This window comes from Lissotriton vulgaris, chromosome 8 (assembly GCF_964263255.1).
Source record: "Lissotriton vulgaris chromosome 8, aLisVul1.2, whole genome shotgun sequence".
NCBI lineage: Eukaryota > Metazoa > Chordata > Amphibia > Caudata > Salamandridae > Lissotriton > Lissotriton vulgaris.
In genome coordinates, this window is record NC_141696.1 from 481,870,899 (window position 1) to 481,891,145 (window position 20,247).

At 42.8% G+C, this 20,247-nt stretch overlaps 1 protein-coding gene across 2 annotated transcripts in view; it reads right to left on the reverse strand.

Moving 5' to 3' along the window:
- Positions 1–20,247, reverse strand: part of LOC147697215 (E3 SUMO-protein ligase RanBP2-like) — an 852,038-nt gene that overhangs the window by 142,772 nt on the left and 689,019 nt on the right. For both annotated transcript variants that reach the window (XM_086934289.1, XM_086934288.1), the window contains exon 22: positions 384–476. In XM_086934289.1, the coding sequence (XP_086790415.1) occupies positions 384–476 (93 nt within the window). The remainder of the gene's footprint in view (positions 1–383; positions 477–20,247) is intronic.

Genomic DNA, 20,247 nt, shown 5'->3' on the forward strand with positions numbered 1-20,247 from the left:
CAGCATTGTAGCATAATCTGAAATGAGATCACATTTGAATATTTGCATAACTGACAAGGCAACACAGATCGACTGCTAAGCTTCCACTTAATCCAATTTTCCTTTCTTCCATTTCATATCAAAGCTGATCCGTTAGTGATGAGACAACCTGGGTGACGGCAACAATAATACCTCACAGGTTATTAAGGGGCGACTATAGAAAATAAACAACTTGCACCCAAATAATAAAAGTTGGACATTTTGACCAATCTGAGGAACTGGAATTGTGATTATTTGCTAACTGTCCACGCATTGACACAGCCTTCTATTCTATCGGTGCTAATGAGGACTATCTTCAATGCGATCATTACGATGTTTATGCTTGTTTTAGTACTTTTACTTACCAGTCACAACATCCTGAGATGACGTACAAACATTACGGCTATCCAGGTACAACTTTCCATTAAGTTGTTTCACAGCGGTTTCAAAGTCTTCATCTACAATAGAAAACATACAAAAATGTGCATTTAAAAGAAAAATGGTGCTTCCTCATCCAGTTAGATAAAGTGTTGAACATAAAGCAATATTTGCCTCTCATAATTCCAGTTATAGGTATGTGCACAGTCGTCATACACACACCCCTATCTTTGTAAAGAGAAAATAAAAGAAGCATGATTCTTAGGCCATGTTTTGCAGAAAACAGAGCGAGACATTTATGTTGCTGTGGGATCTTATGTTAAATATTAGCCCGAAATAGACTGGGCTCCAAAGGTATAAAGAAAAAGCACAACTTGGAATATTCAAGCTTTTGGCCAGAGTGGTCCAGGTATGCCATACATGCAGCTATCTTGGTCTTAAACGGCTGTATGATATATTAAGAAAGCCAAGTTAAATGGGAATGCAAGGTTTTTTTCCTGCCATCAAAGTTCCAAATCTTTGCCCTAGGTGCAGTTACCGGTTTATATCTGCTTTCTTTCAAGATCACTTTAAATGAATGAAACGGGACTACAAGATAAGTTGCACAGTACAGCGAGATCATTTTCACCCTAATAAACCCTTAGAAGATGGAAAATGTATACACACCTATTCTCTGCAAGTTTGTTTGCTGAGCTCTTTGAAGCACAATATTGCTTTGCACAGGAAATAAACAAAACTGCTTCACCAGAGTATCGACCGCAAGATTTTAAACTTGATGCGTATGACAATCGTTTACCACTGGAGATTTGTTTGATAGTGTTCTGCAGAGTTCTGGCTCTGGAGCTTTGTTTATAAGGATAACAATTACCTTAGATAAACAAGCATTTGCCATGCAGTAGGTCTCGCGTTTGCAAGAGTTTAAGCTATTGGCATTGTAAATGTCTTTTATTTATGTTTTGATTTTTAAAACATAAAGAAAAGACATGGTCATTTATAATGCCAATAGCTTAAACTTTCGCAAATGCGAGACCAAATGCATTCCAAATGCTTGAAGGCATCGCTGAGTAGCCTGCTTCTGTCTCCCATGGCCCCTGAAGAGCTTCTCGTTAGCCGGAGGTCACAACTGTGCACGAGAAAATGGTGCTTAGAGACTAAAGAAGACGTACATTGTAACAACCAAAGTAAAAGGGCCAGCCCACATGGGATAATACAAATGAAGACAAGGCGGTACTAAGGAGGGACTAACACAAGCCTAATAACAAATCAGAGGCCATCATCTACGAAGGACAATGACCCAAGCCAGTTACAAATATGGGCGGAGAGTGGGCGGGGCTTCAAGTACATACTGAAATACAGCATGGCTCGCAGAGCAGCTCATGCGCTGCCCAGGCTCGACCTAAAGATGGTTAGTCTGTTGGAATAAGAAATTGGGTTTGAGGACAAATGTGGTTGCTCAACAAATGGGTGCAACTATTTAAAGAGTGAATTTTAAAATCAGATAATTGGTAAGGAAAATGCTAGTAGTAGACTCGAGCCCCAGAGTGCCCACGGTCATCAGGGGCCCCTACAAGCTGGTTTCTTCAGACCACGCAGCACTCAGAGCTCACTGGCTTATCAGGACCCTCTTTACAAGAGCCGCAACCTTTGAGGTATGGGACATAAGGATCCTAGACAAAGTACCCTACCTTTTGGGAAGGCGGCTAAGGGAACAGCGTCACACCCCCCCCACCATGATGGTGGGCAAAGAGCCCACTCGGAACCCCCTGATGCCTTGGTTGCGTCACTGCTGCTCGAGTTGAGGGCAGGTTTTAAGGCGCTGGACTCCCGCTTTGACTCTCTGGATCAGACAATCGCGTCACTGAGCGCCAAATTTCAGGCCCACGACCGTCGTCTGGATGTGGTGGAAGCTCGTGTATCAGACTTAGAAGACGGGACAGCATGAAAAGGCTAGAACGGACGGAACGCCTTCTAAAAGAAGAGGCCATCAAGAACGAGGACGTGGAAGCACGTGGATAGTGCAACAACGTTCGCATTATAGGGGTCCCGGAGACAACGTCTACAGGCCGGATGGACCTCTTTGTCGAGAAGCTACTTCCAGACCTGTTTGGCAGCAAAGCTTTCACGCCAGGCTTTGTGGTACAAAAGAGCCCACAGATCGTTTGGCCCCAGACCTAACCCGGGTCAACCCCGAGACTCATCATAGCGAGACTCCTGAACTTCTGAGATAGCGACACAGCGCTGAGGCTGGTGAGAGTATGTGGTGTAATTGAGTAGCAGAGATCGAAACTGTCCTTATACCCAGATTTCACTCTAATGGTCCAGGAGGCACAACGGAAATTCTAGGGGGTGAAGGCCACACTGCGCAACCTTGGGCTCAAATATGGAATGTTATATCCAGCGAGACTGAAAGTTGACTTTGGCGGTAGGTCCTGAATATTTGACACTCCAGCAGAGGCCCAGGAATTCTGCAGCACGCATAAGATCCTGAACACGCAAAACTCTGTGGAGGGCGCGCTCGCCTCCCCGCCACACAGCGGATCAGATGCTAGTGCGGAACTTTTTTTAAACTCCGGAACTGGATGATGGTTTGATTGTATTTGATTGCATCAATACTTTGCTCTGGGGAATTCGTACTGTTTAGTGTTATTATATGATACATCACTTGGCCGGTCTGATTGCGGGCTGCCACTACCCTCTGGTATATCCACTGTGTTTGGTTTGATGCCATCCTGGGGTCTACTTCTTGGTCCTCAATTGCTAGCCTAACGGTCCCTATGACCTACAGGCGGGAGAATTATTAGGGGATGGTCACCTTTAGGATGGAGAGCGGCTGGGTGGGGGGGGGGGCGGTCAGGGGACAGAACTGCACATTGTATTTGTGGTTATTCACACTTTATTTTAGCATTGCTTGTCACATTGCCATTAGGTACAAGTCCTTACAGACAAAGGTTCACACACTGTTTAGATGTCACGGTTAGGTAACATACAGGGGTCCTCGGCCATCACCTTCATGTCCTGGATCGTTCGAGGACTCAACACCCGTAAGAGGAGGCAGGTGATCCATTGTCTTATTCGACATACGGTCGACATAGCATATTTACAAGAGACACACCTCCCGACTACAGACTAGGCCCATTTCGGCACTAGCTGGGGCACACACAGATTCTTCGCCAATTACAGTACCTACGCTAGGGGACAAGCTATATTTGTCCCCAGGAGAATCCCTTTCACACTTATAGATGCGGCCCGAGACCGTGAGGGCAGATATGTGATAGTCACAGGCAATCTATATGACCACAAAGTCACCTTAATGTTTATGCTCCCAATGCAGACGCCCCTGAGTTTTTCCACGACCTGAATGCCCGGGTCACAAAGCAAGACACCCATGCACTTCTCTTGGGAGGGGAGCTCAATTTATTATTACACCCTACACTGGACAGCACATCTAAGGCACGGGACGCCAAACCACGGGCACATCACGTCACGCCTTGTGGGACCTCTGTGTGCAACATACATTAATCGACATCTGGCGACAGCACAATCCACCCCTCACCAAATACACCCATCACTCTGGCCCACACGGAACCTGGTCCAGGATAGATTACTAGCTGATCTCTCCCTGACTGATTTGACTCCCATACTACGCTCCCTTACACATACTCTGACCACTCCCTGATTGTTTTACAGTTGATGCTCCCACGACCGTAATGGTCTGAGAGACAGTGGCGTTTCCCTGGTAAAGCCCTGCAAGACGACCTGTTCAAGGCTGAGGTTCAGGAAGCAATAGAGAACTATTTTGAACTTAACACTGGCTCTGTAGACACCATGGTGGTACTGTGGGAGGGCTTTAAGGCCGTTATCAGAGGAGTATGCATTTCCAAGCAGGCGGGGGAATTTAGGGATCTCAGACAGATGATTGCCCGAGCGAGAAATAGCCACATTAGATTCCCAACTAGCGACCCTCCCTGATACAACGGCTCAGGCTGCGAGACTCGCCCTGTTGACTGAATATAGGGACACGGCGGATCGTGAGATACTATACATGGGGGAATACCTCACGGCAAGAAGATATGGGGAGAGCGAGCTGCCCGCAGGGTACTGGCGCAAATGTTGAGACTCCCTTACAGTAAAAAGTATTTCACCGAACTACACTCAGCCACCAGTACCACTCACCTCCACAGCGGCTATCCGGGACGAGTTCTTAGACTATTATACTACACTCTACACAGCTAGAGCAGACCCCAACAGTATGGCCCAGACTGCATACCTAGACAAAATCGCATTGGTGTTCTCGGAGAAATACATGCTAAACTTTATGGCAGAGCCAATATCCGTTGCTGATGTCATACTAGCCATAGACACCCTGCGGGGATCTACATCACCGGGAGTAGATGTCTTCTCCGGGGACTTCTACAAAGAGTTCAAGGACATTTTGGCCCCCCAGTTAATTGAGGTATATGCAGAGGCATTGGAAAAGCAATGTCGCCCCCCCCACAATGCGTGAAGCTGTGATTATACTTCTTCCGAAGCCAAGCAAAGATCACAAACAATGCAGCTCTTATGAACTGCTGTCCCTACTGAATTTGGACTACAAAATGTTGGCGAAGTACTCACAAACAAGCTTTCACAGCTGATGGAGTATATCATTTCCCCAGTGCAGTCTGGCTTTGTCCCCAGGCGCTCGACATCCCTGAACCTCCGAACACTGTTTGCTATGTTGCACAGAATACAGCCTGAGGTGCCGGTGGTGTTACTTGATGCAGAGAAAGCGTTTGACTTCTTGGAGTGGCCATTCCTCGTGGAAGTGATGCAGCGCATGGGTTTACCTTATGGCTTCATCGCCAGTCTCCTTACTATACAGCGGCTCCTCTGCACGACTTAGCTTGAAGGGTACTCTGTCCATGCCATTTTGTCTACACCGGGGGACTAGACAGAATTGCCCCCTGTCCCCCTTATTATTCATTTTAGCAAGGGAACCGCTAAACAGGCATTTTCAAGAGCGCCATTAACATAAAGGGCTGAAGTTCAAAACAGGCCCGCTTCTGGCTTCACTGAACGTGGATGATACCATCCTGTTTGTCCGGGAGCCACACCTAAACCTGTCATCCCTGATCCGTGAAATTATGAGTTTCAGCAAATTCTCGGGACTGGGCATCAACTGGCATAAATCCATCATATTCCCACTAACAGAGAGCACAGTCAAATGGGATTGCGAATTCCCTCTTGAATGGTGCCAAGACTCAGTGAAATATCTTGGCATTCATATCCACCTGGACAGCACTCCGATTATACGCTTAAACTATGGGCAGACCTTCCAAAAACTAGAAGAGCAGGTGGACAAATGGCTGTGATTACCCTTGTCACTAGCGGGCAGGTTGGCTATATTAAAAATGGTGGTTCTCCCCAAATTTTTTATATCTCTTTAATAATATTCCAGTGCCCCTGTCGGACGGCTTCTTTCGCACTCTGCGGACACTCACGATCCGCCTGGTATGGGGTGGACAACGGCCCGCGTTCGCTGGTCCATATTGACCCTGCCGTACGACAGAAGGGGTTTCAATGTCCCGGAATTCCAATTGTACTACTTGGTGGCGCAATGCCACTATGCGCACACTTGGTTTCACCCTGAAGCTCGTATCCAGTTTCTAAGACCAGAGGCGGACCTGGTTCTCCTGGACAAATTGAGCGAGGTGCTGCCAGGGGGTTTTCCACAGGACAGAAGAGACATCCAGACAGTATCCACTACCGCTTGGGCGAGGGGCAAGCTGAGAAAGCGCACAGGAGCTACACTTCTATGCTCCTCCGCCCTCCCATTACCCAATGCTAGATGGTTCCCACTCACTGGAGAATAAATAGTACAGCGTACATTGGCTACATCAGACAGTGAAGATGGGAAATCTTTTTCCTGGGGGTCATATTTTCTGCATAGACGAAGACGCCAGGTTCACTGATTACAGCTTTATGACCCGCTTCCCAATGAGCCGAGTGGAATCCGTGCTGTGTGCGGTGCTCCCCACATACCCAGTAGATCCAGACTTGTTTTCCCCACTTACTTTGGTATTGGAGAACCCAAGTGGCGCACGCCTAATTTCCAAAATGTACAAGACCTGCGCCCAAATGCTCCCTGTAGATGACTAAAAAATTAGACAAGACTGGGAGGCAGATAAGGGAGGGGCGATTTTAGACGAGCAATGGGTGAAATGTTGTGTGGCCATCAAGGACCTTTCACTTAACACCAGCCATAAGTTACTACATTTCAAATTCCTCTGCCGTGCCTATTTTACATCAGCCATGGCCCACAAGATTGATGCCACTAAGTCACACAATTGTTTAAAATGCGCTTCCCCATACGCTGACGTTCTGCATCTGGCGTGGTCCTGTCCTCGTTTGCAGACCTACTGGTCAGCGGTGCATGAGACACTAGGGAAAATAATTGGGATTCCACTTGCCCCCTTCCCAAAATTGCACTTTTAGGATATACAGTTCAGATTCCAAAGAAAGTAAAGCGATTGGCGTCATTGGGGCTACTGCTGTCGAAAAGGGAAGTTGCCATCCACTGGGGCAGGAAAACTGCCCCCAAACTGCAAGATTGGCTGGGTAGCCTGGTATACTGCAACACCAATGCAGAGATATATGCCAGTCTTATGCCACCAACATTATGTCCCAAAGACATATTGGGACCGCTGAGGGCACATCTGGATGCAGCTAAGCAGGCTTCCAACGCAGAGGCAGGCAACGGCATAGTGCCGGAGGGAGTGGGCTGAAGGAGAGTTTCTGGTCACACGGTCGCACTGCACAGCGTGGCGGGATCATGGTGCGAGACAGTTGCTCAGAGCAACTAGCAATACATTGACAGCCTTAAAAATTACGACTTGGAATCGGACCGTGGGAGGGGGTGTGGGGAAGTGTTGCGAACAGGCGTCTGCTGTGCGTTATCACTGTACTGGTTGGTATCATATCCACTATTGTACTGAAAATGTCAGGCACGATTTGTTTTGGTTGTGAAGAAAATATATGCAATGTGAATTCTCTCCTTTATTTGAAAAATAAAGTGTTTAAAAACAAAAAAAGATGAAAAGATTAAGGCCTGATTCCGAGTTATTTAGTAAGGGAACCGCAGTTGAAGTGACGCTGAATTCCCCACCGCACAGCTGGTGGTCCGCCCGCCGAATGACAATGTTGGCAGTCTGTTAAAGGAAAGACTGCCAGAGTCCCACCGACGTCGCTAGGCATTCGCAGACCGCTGCAATGGCGGTTGGGGGAAATCCGTTGTCAGAGGGCGGTACAGACAATTTTACTGCCGTCGGAATTCAGAGTTGGCTTTCCATCAAGTTGACTGAGGAGGGAAGACCGCCTGCTTCGAGTCGGCGGAATCAAAGGAATTGGGGTGCATACACACGCATTTCCTTTTCTTCCCTTCAGTCTCCCACATGGATCCCTTCCTCCAGGCCTCACCTTCACAGCAGCATCTTGAACTCAGAAGAAAATTACCCTGTTGGCGCCAAAATCTAGGTAAGTCCATTTTGCGCTATTTACCCTTGACTGGACTGGGCACATATGGTCTGGACTCCAGCAATGGGAAAGTACCAGTAGTAAGTCTTTTTTCACGTGTCATGCATATCATATGTGTACATTGAACACTTTTGCAGTCAAAATATACACACCTGCCTCGACACATATGTTAAAATATTCCGTACCGTCAAATACACCGCCGCTGGCCCAGTGGTGACATTGTAATAAGGCTGGCAGGAGATCGCCACCGTGAGAGTATGGTGGTAAGACCGCCGAACTCTTGATCAGGCTTTAGATGTTATAAATGCAGCATTTTTAAAAAAAAGTTTGAATATAACATTTAAATATACTTCTACATTTAACGTAATTTTTATATGCTGTAATATTTTGCAGTACTATTTTTCAATTAATACTTTTTAACTAAGAATTTTAATGTTAAAAATGTGTTTGTAGTTAGAGTAATACTTTGAACATTCACAATTATAAGTTCTTTTATTTTGAGTTACAATATTAATTCTGATACCCCACCTACCGCCCAAACACAGTGCACTTTTACCAATGTTAGTAGGACTGGAGTTGGAATGGTAAATCTGATCCCCCAAATATATGCATTTTTCTCCCAATGTAAGGGGACTGAAATTAGAATATTTATCCTGCTGCTATGAAATACATATGCACTTGTTTGTAGGTTTCTTAATTCACAATAACAAATCTGTTCCATTAAATATATGAAGCTTCACAAATGACTGAGGACTGGAGTTCGAATATAACACCTGACAACCCCCCGCCTCCAACTTGTATGCATTCCCCAAGGTTACTTGTACTGGAATTAGAAAAGTAACTGTGCCCCCTCCAATTATATGTACTGTCCCTAATATTTGCGGGACTGGAATTAGAATAGTAAATCTGAAGGCCCAAATATATGCAGCTTTGGAGTAAGATGATCATATCTGCTTCGTCCCAATTCTAAGCACTTTTCTTCATTGTTCCTGGGACTGTAATCAGAATAGCAAATTGTATTTCCTCCTCTAATATGCATACACTTTCCTTAATGTTTGAGATATTGGGGTTGGAATAGCGAATCTCAAACTTGCTCCCCTCCCCAAGATAAAACAAAATGCACTTTTCTGATCCTTTGTATTACTGGAGTTACAAAACAGTAAAGCTGACCAATCTCCAAAAAATACATGCACTTTCTCCAATGTTAACAGCACTGGACTTAAGATAGTAAATCTGCACCCCCAGCTCCACACTATGTTCACACTCTATGTTTGTAAGCCTAGAGGTAACATAGTAATTCTGAGCTATCTCCCCCACCAAATATACAAACTTTCTCAAATGTTAGTAGAGCTGGAGTTAAAATAGTAAATCTGACCCCTCACAATAGATGCACTTTTACTATGAATGATGGACTGACGTTAGAATACTAAATCTTAAACATGTTGACATTATCCAATGGTTTTTAAACCAGATGAATAGCAAATCACACCCCAACATTAAAATAAATATACACACTATATATATATATATATATATATATATATATATATATATATATATATATTCACTGAAAAAACCGTAGGTTATAGACCATATATAGTTAGGAATTTAGGAATTTGCATTTACAAAACCTTGAAAATTCACTGAAAAAACCATAGGTTATAGACCATATATAGTTAGGGATTAGCATTTACAAAACCTTATTTTACTCGCACAAAACCATTGAAATTCCATATATAGTTAGTTGCACTAACTATATATCGCGCACCCGCAATCCACTGCTAATGATGTCACATATTACATCATTCATGACATGGTCAGTGACATCACTGATGACATCACTGATGACATCTCAAATGACATCACTGATGACATCACTAATGACAACACCCAGTGACTGTATGTTTCTGTAAAGTTAAAATATGTCTTACATATTGAAGAATGAGTGGATGTATAAGTGTCTGGATGAAGGATTTAGTAGGTGCATGACTGACTGTATGAGAGAATGATTAAATGTGTCTCACTGAGTGCATGGGTTAGTGACTAAACTGTCTTAATTTGGCAATCATTATATATGTTGTTCTGTAAACTGCTGCATGTTTAAATCAGTAGCTATATGAGTAACTATATGGGTTATTGAATGGTTGCCCAAGTATTTGTATGGGAGACTGAGTATGTGTGTGGGTGGCTGGGAGGTGTATGACTCTGTGCATAGATGTGTGAGCAGTTGATTCACTAAATGTATGGGTTCAAAAGTGCATGTGGAAACAGCTGTATGGGCGGTTGACTAAGTGCATGAGTGTATTGGTGAGTGAATGGATATCTCAGTGCTACATGTCAAAGTAAGTACATATGTAAAACACAGTCCATGTGAGAGTTGACATATATAAATAACTGAACATAAGAGCCAGTGAATGTGAGAATGGCTGTATGGATCATTGTGAACTTGTATCAGGGATTGTATAAGAGAGTAAATATGTGTTAGTATATGTTTGAATAAGTAAGGTGTGTATAACTGTATAGTTGAGGAAATGGAGGTGTGATTAATTTTTTGCATGACTGACTAGGTGTGTGAGTAACTCCATGGATAAGTGACAGTCTGTGAGTGTCTGTTTATACTGATTGTATCTAAGGTTATATTAGAGTCTGAAGATCATTGTATTATCACATAAATGATATCATCAGTGATGTGATCAGTAATGTCAAATGAGATGTCAGTGATGTCATCAGTGATGTCATTTGAGATGTCATCAGTGATGTCATCAGTGATGTCATCAGTGATGTCATCAGTGATGTCATCAGTGATGTCACTGACCATGTCATGAATGATGTAATATGTGACATCATTAGCAGTGGATTGCGGGTGCGCGATATATAGTTAGTGCAACTAACTATATATGGAATTTCAATGGTTTTGTGCGAGTAAAATAAGGTTTTGTAAATGCTAATCCCTAACTATATATGGTCTATAACCTATGGTTTTTTCAGTGAATTTTCAAGGTTTTGTAAATGCAAATTCCTAACTATATATGGTCTATAACCTACGGTTTTTTCAGTGAATTTCATTGGTTTTTTAAAAGCTAATATTTATAGCTGTAAAATATATTCTTTATTACGTGATGTATCACGTAGCCCGTGAGACGCCTCATGATGCATCGCTTAACCGTGACGTATCGTCTCTGCAGCGCAAACAAAACCCGTAACGTAAGCGCGCAAGAGCACGCTTAAAGATATATATATATTTTTTTAACCTTAATTAGACAAAATCCACACGTGCACATATCACAAACGTTCCAAAAACACAATATGTCGGACTCCCAGTACGCTGCCAGTTAGCTGCCCGGTTAACATACCGGAAAGCACCTCTACCGCGAAAAATCGAAATTTTTTTTTCTTTTGCCCCGCGGGGAACTTCAATAGCCCCCTCATCAATCCTAGGGGTTCAGGAGGGGTCTACCTTACCCCTTTCCTTCATTTACACCTTTTTTTTTTCCACCTCTTGTCTCTCGATCCCACCGAGAGACAAGATGGCGGCCGCTCCAGACTGTTTACAATGTTAACAGCCAATCAGCTACTCCTCAGACTCCCGTTACACTGCCGGTTAGCTGCCCAGTTAGCTGCCCGGTTCGCGTACCGGGACGGGCCTCTACGGCAAAAAATCACATTTTTTTTTTGCCCCGCGTGGCTCTATAATATCCCCCTCATCAATCCTAGGGGGTCAGAAGGGGTCTACCTTGCCCCCTTTCCTTCATTTCCCCCTTTGTTTTGGCCTCCTCTTGTCTCTCGATCCTACCGAGAGACAAGATGGCGGCCGCTCCGGACTGTTTAGAATGTTGACAGACACCGGAGAGCCAATCAGCTTCGCTTCGCAAAGTTCCGTTATGCGAAAAGTACGCGAACCGGAGCGCTGCCCGGAGCGCTGTCACAGATATATATATATTATTTTGAACGTTAATTTCTCAAAATCCACTGGAGCACATATATTGAGACCTAGCAAAGGCACATCGGGCTAACAGTCCCTACAATTTTGCCAAGTTTCGTGCAAATCCATTCAGCCGTTCGAGCTAAAAGTGAGGCCAACCGCCCTATGGAAAAATGAATGGGAAAAACGCGTTTTGGGACCCCCCTTTTTTCTCGGCCCCCCCTTGACAAACACCCCCCCAAATTTTCAGGGGCTGCTCAGAAACAAAATGTGCCATTTTCCTGAAAATTTCAGCCAATTCCGTCCACAAACGCCAAAGTTATTAGACATAGAATTTTCAAAAATCCCATAGAGAAAAAATCCTAACTATATATACCTACTGGCTATCGCCAGTAGGTAATATATATATATATATATTTCTAGCGTTTGTAGGATTGTTATTAAAACACATTTATTGTGAACTTTTTTATATTTTTCATTGACCTTTATAATTACTTGGTAGATGCTTATTACATATTTCTATATATTTATATTTTTATTTAAAATTAGTTATTTTCAGATTGTAATTTTTTGATACTTTTTAAATTATGTCTCTACAAGCATTTATGGTATTTATATAGAACAATCAAAGGAATTAGCTAAATATAAATACATTTTTTAAATTCTAATTTTATTTATATTTTTGCCTAAATATACTTTTTATATTTATTTATTGAAAAAAATATATCAATGTAGTTAATTGGTTTACACTTCTTTAGAAAGGTGTTTTAAGTATTTATATTTTGAAAACATTTGTAATGGCTTTAGTAATTGAAATTGTTTTATAAACTATTTTTAAAATACTTTGGAACACTGTTTTAGATATTGTTAATTTTGTTTTAATACTATATCACTGTAGGAGATCTTGTTAGTAGATATTTTTAAACTAAATCGAGGTTTTGCTCATTCTAATTAGAAAAGCTCAATATTTTGATAATAGATGTTTTGCCATCATTACTTTGGTGCATAGGTACTTTTAGCAGATATGTAAGACATCAAATTTGGCTTGGGCATTGCAGCCCTTTGCAGACAGTATACTGAGACATGACTGTATTGGAGAAGTCCAGGATACAACTGACACTTTCAAAATAACTATGTTTGCAGAACACATTATGATGTCACTGACAGATACACTATTCTCTTACCTACTTTGATGAAGGAACTTGGTACACACAGTGCAAACTCAGGTTTCAAAGTTAACATCACAAAATCTGAAGCACTATTGTTGCACTCATATCGGGACTACATTCAGACACGCTTTCCATTCTGATGGTCAACCAGAGCAGTATCTTACTGAGCTACACAAACAACCCATTTTGCAATAGAGATCATTGCCTTGAACTACCGGCCATTACTAAACACCATCCTGAGGGAACTGCAGTATTGGCATATGTAACACTTTTCCTGCCTGGGCAGAACAGGTGCTCCTAAAATGACAATACTTCCCATGATTCTGTAGTTGTTTTGTACGTTCTCTACTGCTTGCTGTGCATCAACAGTTTCAAAACTCAACAATTTTATATGGAGACTGGGGGAGGACGGGCAGCGGAGGTATTTAGAATAACAACTCAATTGTTGTATTTCCTGGTCTCCCAGATATTATCAAGCAACACAAAGACACTTCCTCTTGGGGTGGAGCAAAGTACAAAAAGAGTAGCAATGGTGCTTTACTGATCACACCATTGTAGGAATATCAATGTAGATGATCCCTCGAATTTAAAGGAAGCACAGGAACTGGGTTCTGTATTCCTCACAGTAACTACAGTGGCCCTTCAAATATTTTATGCACAAAGACTTTACATCACATCTATTCACATTGTCCCCAATTTGTGAAAACCGTTACTTTAACCCCAGCCAGGATAGGAGCAATTTTAAACCATGGAGGGGTAGCAAATTTCTACTGCTGGGTTCCTTATTTAAGGTGGGGTCCATTAAGATCTGAAGGTAAAGGAGTATGTTACTTACCCAGTAAGCATCTATTTGTAGCGTGTAGTGCTGCAGATTCACATGCTATGCACACACCTGCCATCTACTATTGGACCGGGCTGCTGTAATCTGTTTTTCTCGAGGAAGTCTTTAATGGTTGACGTCTTGCATTGTATCTCCTCCAGGCATTCGCCATGTTCAACGGTTCTTTATTAGATTAGAATGTTTTTTTCCCTGCCATACAGGAAGTGCGAATATAGTCTGCTAAGTTAGCGTCTGCTGTTGTGTACCATGGTTGACGTTCCCACGTTGGGGCTATGAGCATCATAGTTAGTGAACATGTCTGAATTTCCTGACCATGTAAGGAATCAGTGGGAGAGGTGGAAAAGCGTATGCAAATATCCCTGATCAGTTCGTCGCTAGTGCATTGCCCTTTGATTGTGGGTGCCTGGATGCAAAGTGTTGGTATTTTGCTTTTACTACAGTGGCAAAGACATCTATTGTTGGAGTCCCCCACCATTGCAAGTTTCTTTGTAGGACTTGAGTGTTGATTTCCCACTCATGGACTTGTTGTTTCATCCTGCTTAGTAGGTCCGCCAGGGAGTTGTCCACCCCTGGTATGTACTGTACCAGGAGGTGGATTTTGTGTTTGATGGCCCATTTCCATATGATTGCTGGTAGTTGAGATAGCTGTATTGAATGGATCCATCCTGGTTTCAGTACACTGCAGTCATATTGTCTGTGCGTAGAAGAATATTCTTGCCTTTTATGTTGGGTAGGAATGCTTTGAGAGCTAATTGTATGGCTATTAGTTCCAGCACATTGATATGAAAAGTCTGTTGTTGGGCAGACCAGTGACCCTGTATGGTAATGCCCTCCATGTGAGCACCACAACCCATGAGTGATGCTTCTGTTGGATTGTCACTTGCTGGACTGGGTCTTTGAATGCTCTTTGTTTCTATGTGTTTTGTGGGTTCCACCATTTTAGTGCCTGGTAGACCTTGGATAAAACCAACACTAGTTCCCCCAAGTTGCCTCCCACTTGTGACCATTGTGATGCTTAGTACTCTTGTAGGGGTCTCAAGTGTAGTCATGCACATGGTACTATTGCTATGCAAGAGGCCATCAAACCTAGGAGGAGCATCATCATTTTGACTGTTAGGTGATGATGTGGATGAAAAAGAGCCAGTTGGTTCTTGAGATTGAAAACCCTTTGTGGATTGGGATAAGCTTTTGATCGAACTGAGTATGGATGCCTCCAATGTAAGGCTGTACATGAGGCAGTAAGAGATGGGAGTTGGTCGCATTTATTGTGAATCCCAATTTGTGGAGTGAGTTGATAATGTTTTGAGTGTCCTGTAGACATTTTTGTTAGCTGGAACTCTTGATCAGGCAATCGTCCAGATATGGGAAGACAAGTATGTTTTCCCTTTGTAAACTTGCAGCTACTACTGCTTAGCATTCGGTGAACATGTGCGGGGTTGTGGTCACACCCAGTAGTAGTAATTTGAATTGATAGTGCTGTCCACTTAACGCAAACCATCAGTATCAGCGATGCACCGGATGGATTGGTATATGGAAGTATGCGTCCTTCAGATCTAGTGCAGTCATTTAGTCACCTTCCTATAGTAGTGGTATTACATTCTGTAGTGTCACCATGTGGAAGTGTTCGGATAGGATGTAGTAATTTAGTGGGCCTAAGTCTAGTATGGGACGCAGCTTTCCATCGTTTTTTGGGGTTGCCCAACTGAGTGAAAAGGACTATCCGAGAAAGATCATTCGGAAATCAAAGAAGAGGGCGTCCAACAATAATAGAGATTCCCTCTTGGAAATACAGCCACCCAAAGATAAGACAAACCGTATTGCTTTTGTGAATACATTTAACACACGCTCAAACCTGGTACAGAAAACCATAAAGAAACATTGGTCGATCCTAAAGACTGAAAATGATGACATTGCCCCCCCTATTTTTGCTTTCAAAAGAGGACAAAATCTCAAGGACCAATTGGTCCATACCCGCCCACGCAACAAAGAACCCAGGCAAGTTGGCACGTTGTGGGACTTACCTCCAGTATCTGGACACCACCCCTGCGGGGCATGTAGTGTTTGTCCCCAAACCAGGAAATCCACCGAGGTTGACATTGGGACTAATCGCCCTTGGATACAGAAGAGATTTACCAACTGCAACAGCAGCAACCTAATATACTTGATTACCTGCCCTTGCCTTTTGCGATACGTAGGCATGACGACCCGCAAAATCAGGACGAGACTACAGGAGCACAAAAGCACGGTGCGGTGTAGAAAACAAGCCACCCGCCTCACCGCGCATTTCTTGGAAAAGGGACATGGCCCGGAAGATTTCTGTTGGACTGTTCTTGAGCAACCATTGATACCCTTGTCCTGTACTGACATCAGCCGTTTCCTGTTCAAAATTGAACAAAAGTGGGTATACCGTCTTAACAGTGACAAAGAGGGACTAAACGAACCTATCCCTTGGATGTCCCTATGATCCTCTACTGTAAACACACACATATATCTACCCTCTGGGTTTTCACTAGCAACTCTGCCTCGGCGCTTTTTAGGCCATAGACTACTCTTTTGAACTCCCTAGATACTCATTACTGTACATATTTGCCTTAATCATTGTCTGATTTACACACTGATCTCAGTTGGAACTACATTTCCCAGCATTCCTGTGGTCATGTGATTGTACCACGTGACCGTCATTATTCCTTGTACAACGAGGAAGTGCATATCAGTCGCGTCCACAGTAACGCCGGTGCCCCCCCAAGCAGTACAGCTGACTGCCTGGAGACATCGACGGATTAGGTAAGCGAGCAGGCTCTCTGTGCTTGAAGCCCAAACAATGCATCGCTGTTAGATCACGATCGCGTTACTAGGTATACGCGCTGATGCAGCCTGCTGCCTGTTTCAGAATCGGAGCGCGTTGTCAGTGAGACGAGTTTCTTTACCCTGCTGCCTGTTTCAGAATTAGAGCGCGTTGTTAGTGAGACGAGTTTCTTTACCCGGCTAACAGAATTAATATTGTCACGTTAGTGATTTTGACAACGATCGCGCTATAATCAGTGTCTGCCTTTTCCAGAATCATAGCGCGTTGTTAGTAAGACGAGTATCTTTACCCGGCCAACAAAACTAATACTGTCACGTCAGTTATTTTGACAACGATCGCGCTAAAACCAGTGCCCCAGAGTTTGGATGCCTTAAGCTCACAAGGCTCAATATTTTTCTAACAATATGTTGTTTAAAAGCGCTTGACTTGAGTTCACAAGGCTCAATATTTTTCTAACAGTATGTTGTTTAAAAGCGCTTGACTCTGGAGGTGTTCTGATTACAAAGCACACACGCTGATAAGCGTAGTTTATATAACGATTAACCCCTCTATGACCAAGCTATCCTCCTCTTGGCCAGCCATTTTTGGATTGATGGAGTTGAGTAGTAGTGGGATGCTCCACATTTTTAAATGAGGAGTAGGAAGGACTTATCAAACCATTAACCACGATGTGAACTCATTTTTAAACTTTTGATTTATTGCTCTAAAGGCATTACTTATGAATTCTTTGTAGAGCGGTGCTCCTCATACCTGCGCTGTGGCCAGGTGGGGTGAAGCCTCTCAACCACAAGATTTGGGTGAGTCTGCTAATCGACAATGTTTGTCTTTATACATGTCTTTTTTGTCACAGTATACCAATCATGGGAATATGACTCAACCATGTTCTCTTTTCTATCTTGTCTGTCTTTTTGTGTGGATCTAATATCGTGCGACGCAACAGTATTCGGTTGAGTTTGTACCTGAAGATCAGGTGATATTGGTTTTAATTTCACAAAATCTAAGTAGCAGTGTTTTACAATTTCGGTCCTGAAGAATGCATTTGAAACTTTGTTCAGAATAATGCAGAAACATGTTGACCATCATATAGTACGGTGATTATTTGGAACCCGCACTTACACTTGCTTTTTAATTTTTAGGGATTGGGGGACACTAATAAATGTTGTTTGTCCACCCGACCACCTAATTTTATATTCTCTCCCCTCACTCAGCACTTTTCCCACCACAACACTGCCTCTACAGTAGCCACCTTAATCATTTGTACTTCATTCACTTCCCTTATCTCGCACATATCGGCTACGGTAACACCTGACCGGCCGTTCAGTCTCCTGGGTAAGGAGAACCCAGATGATGAGAATAAGGGCGGTACAGAGTGGCTTCTGATGGGAACTATTTCTCCATTTGCTCTTGAGCCTTACCTCGGCCGGCATTTCGCTATCGAAGCTCACTCACTGGTGTCTTTTGTGTTGCAATTGGTCTTATGATCCACCGCTTATTTTTGACCCCCAGGTGTTCTCTGTAGTGATAATACTGTATTTTGGGGCATGCACCTGGTTGGTCGGTAAACTCGCCCTTAGACCCTACCCCCATTGTTTGTTGTGAAAGGCAACCCTGTGTTCCTCAGAACCTGGGTATAGTAGATGTGTGCTACAATTGGTTGGGTTTTGCAATTGCTTTGTAAGAATAGTAATTCGTATTCAATTTCATCAGACAAAATGAATCAAACTTACACCCCACAATAGATATCTATATCACTCTCTATATATATATATATATATATATATATATATATATATATATATATATATATATATATATATATATATATATATATATATATATATATATATATATATATATATATATATATATATATATATATATATATATATATATATAGTGAATTTCTTGTCATAAATATGGCTGCTATACCGGCCAGTTCTTCTTTGCAGTCCAAATTAGACCACGAAAGGGCCACGTTCATGCCAATTCATTTAGCACTATTACTGCCAATTCCTGGAATATTCTCAGGCCGTCCATACTGGATTCATTAGTACAGGAATCATTTGTCCAGATGGAATCACACATTCGAGAACAAGCACATCGCTTGCACTGAATAAGGACCTTATCTGAATAATTGCATTCAGCCTGAATCGAAGAACTGGACGAGTCCACCACTTTCATTGGTTGTCTATATGCTTTGCTGCAAGTCCTGATGAAGACCCTCTGTGATGTTTCTACAATAACACATGCATCCTGGGTCGAAACGCTGAGCTACAGCTATTTCATGTCTTGAGTCACACCCCCTATCTAAAACAATTGTGAAACTAATATAGGGTGGGAGTTGAACCACTTGAAATCTAAAAAAAAGACAAACACCGTGATTTTCGTGAAATGGGATTCATGTTGCACATTTGTCACTATTTCTGTCACAAATATTTTTGGGTTTGTCTAAAAACGTCTTTTCAACGTTTGTTATAAATATGGTTGCTATACAATCCAATTCATGACAAGAATTTCACATAATATATATATATGTTGGTATAAGTATATTGTGTGGTGTATCTTTGATTCATTTTGTCTGATGAAACTGAATTCGAACTACTGTTAAAAAGCAACTGCAAAACCCAACAGAACCAATTGTAGCACGCATACTCCAGTGTTTGGCATGTCCTGGCGCCACGCTCTTTCTTGCAGCATCAATGAGCTTGCTCTCCTTATCAGGTGGTGGTGAGTCCCTTGAATCCTGTGATGCAGCTCTTTAAAGTGCTGTAGTTACTACTAAGGAGTTTTCAGCAGGGTGCCCTCTGATGTATAGATGGTGCAAAGATGAAGGCTGGTATTTTCTTTCAATTCTGGGCATAAGCACCTTTGATTTTACTGGGTCTTTAAAAATGTCTTTTGAGACTATAAACATGGATACTTTCATTGGGAGGTATTGGACTGTTCTCTCTGTTCAGGAAAGTATTTCCACTAGGAAGACTGTTTCTTCTGTGGTGTGTATTGGCAGTTTGTGATATGCGACTGCCCTTTGAATCACATGAAGAGGTATCATCAGGAGGAGATGCCTTAGTTATGACAAATGATTTGATGTCAGTGTCTGGGAGGACCACATCATAGTCGTCCCATGGGTTGTGGCTATGTGCTGTGCATCCCTGTGAGTCAAAGTAATCAGCCACATGTTCTGGGTGGTGTCCTCCCTCCATTTCCTGGGTAGGTGAGGGTGACCTTGTGCGTGGTGATGGCTGACTTAATGGCTTGGGCCCTATGCTCAGTAGCTACCTTTTTTGGTAGTGGATGTATTACATCCAAATCCTGTGCTTGTCCTTTGGATGCCTCCTTACGACTTCTTTTTCTTGAGCTCATGAAGGCCTTCAGATATATTGCCTTCTTCCTCTTGCATTGAAGGCTTGTGATGTGTTTTTGCCTGTTTGTCTGGTAATGGTATTGCTACTGAGAAAGGCGGTTTTGTCTTTTGGGTTGTTCGCACCAAGGTCGCCTTTGGCATTGAAGAGTGGCTGTGTGGTCTAGGCTTTGTCGGAATCAATGCGCTTTCCGGGTCCGAATGGCTCGACGCCGAGTGTTTTTTTTTAATCAACGCTTT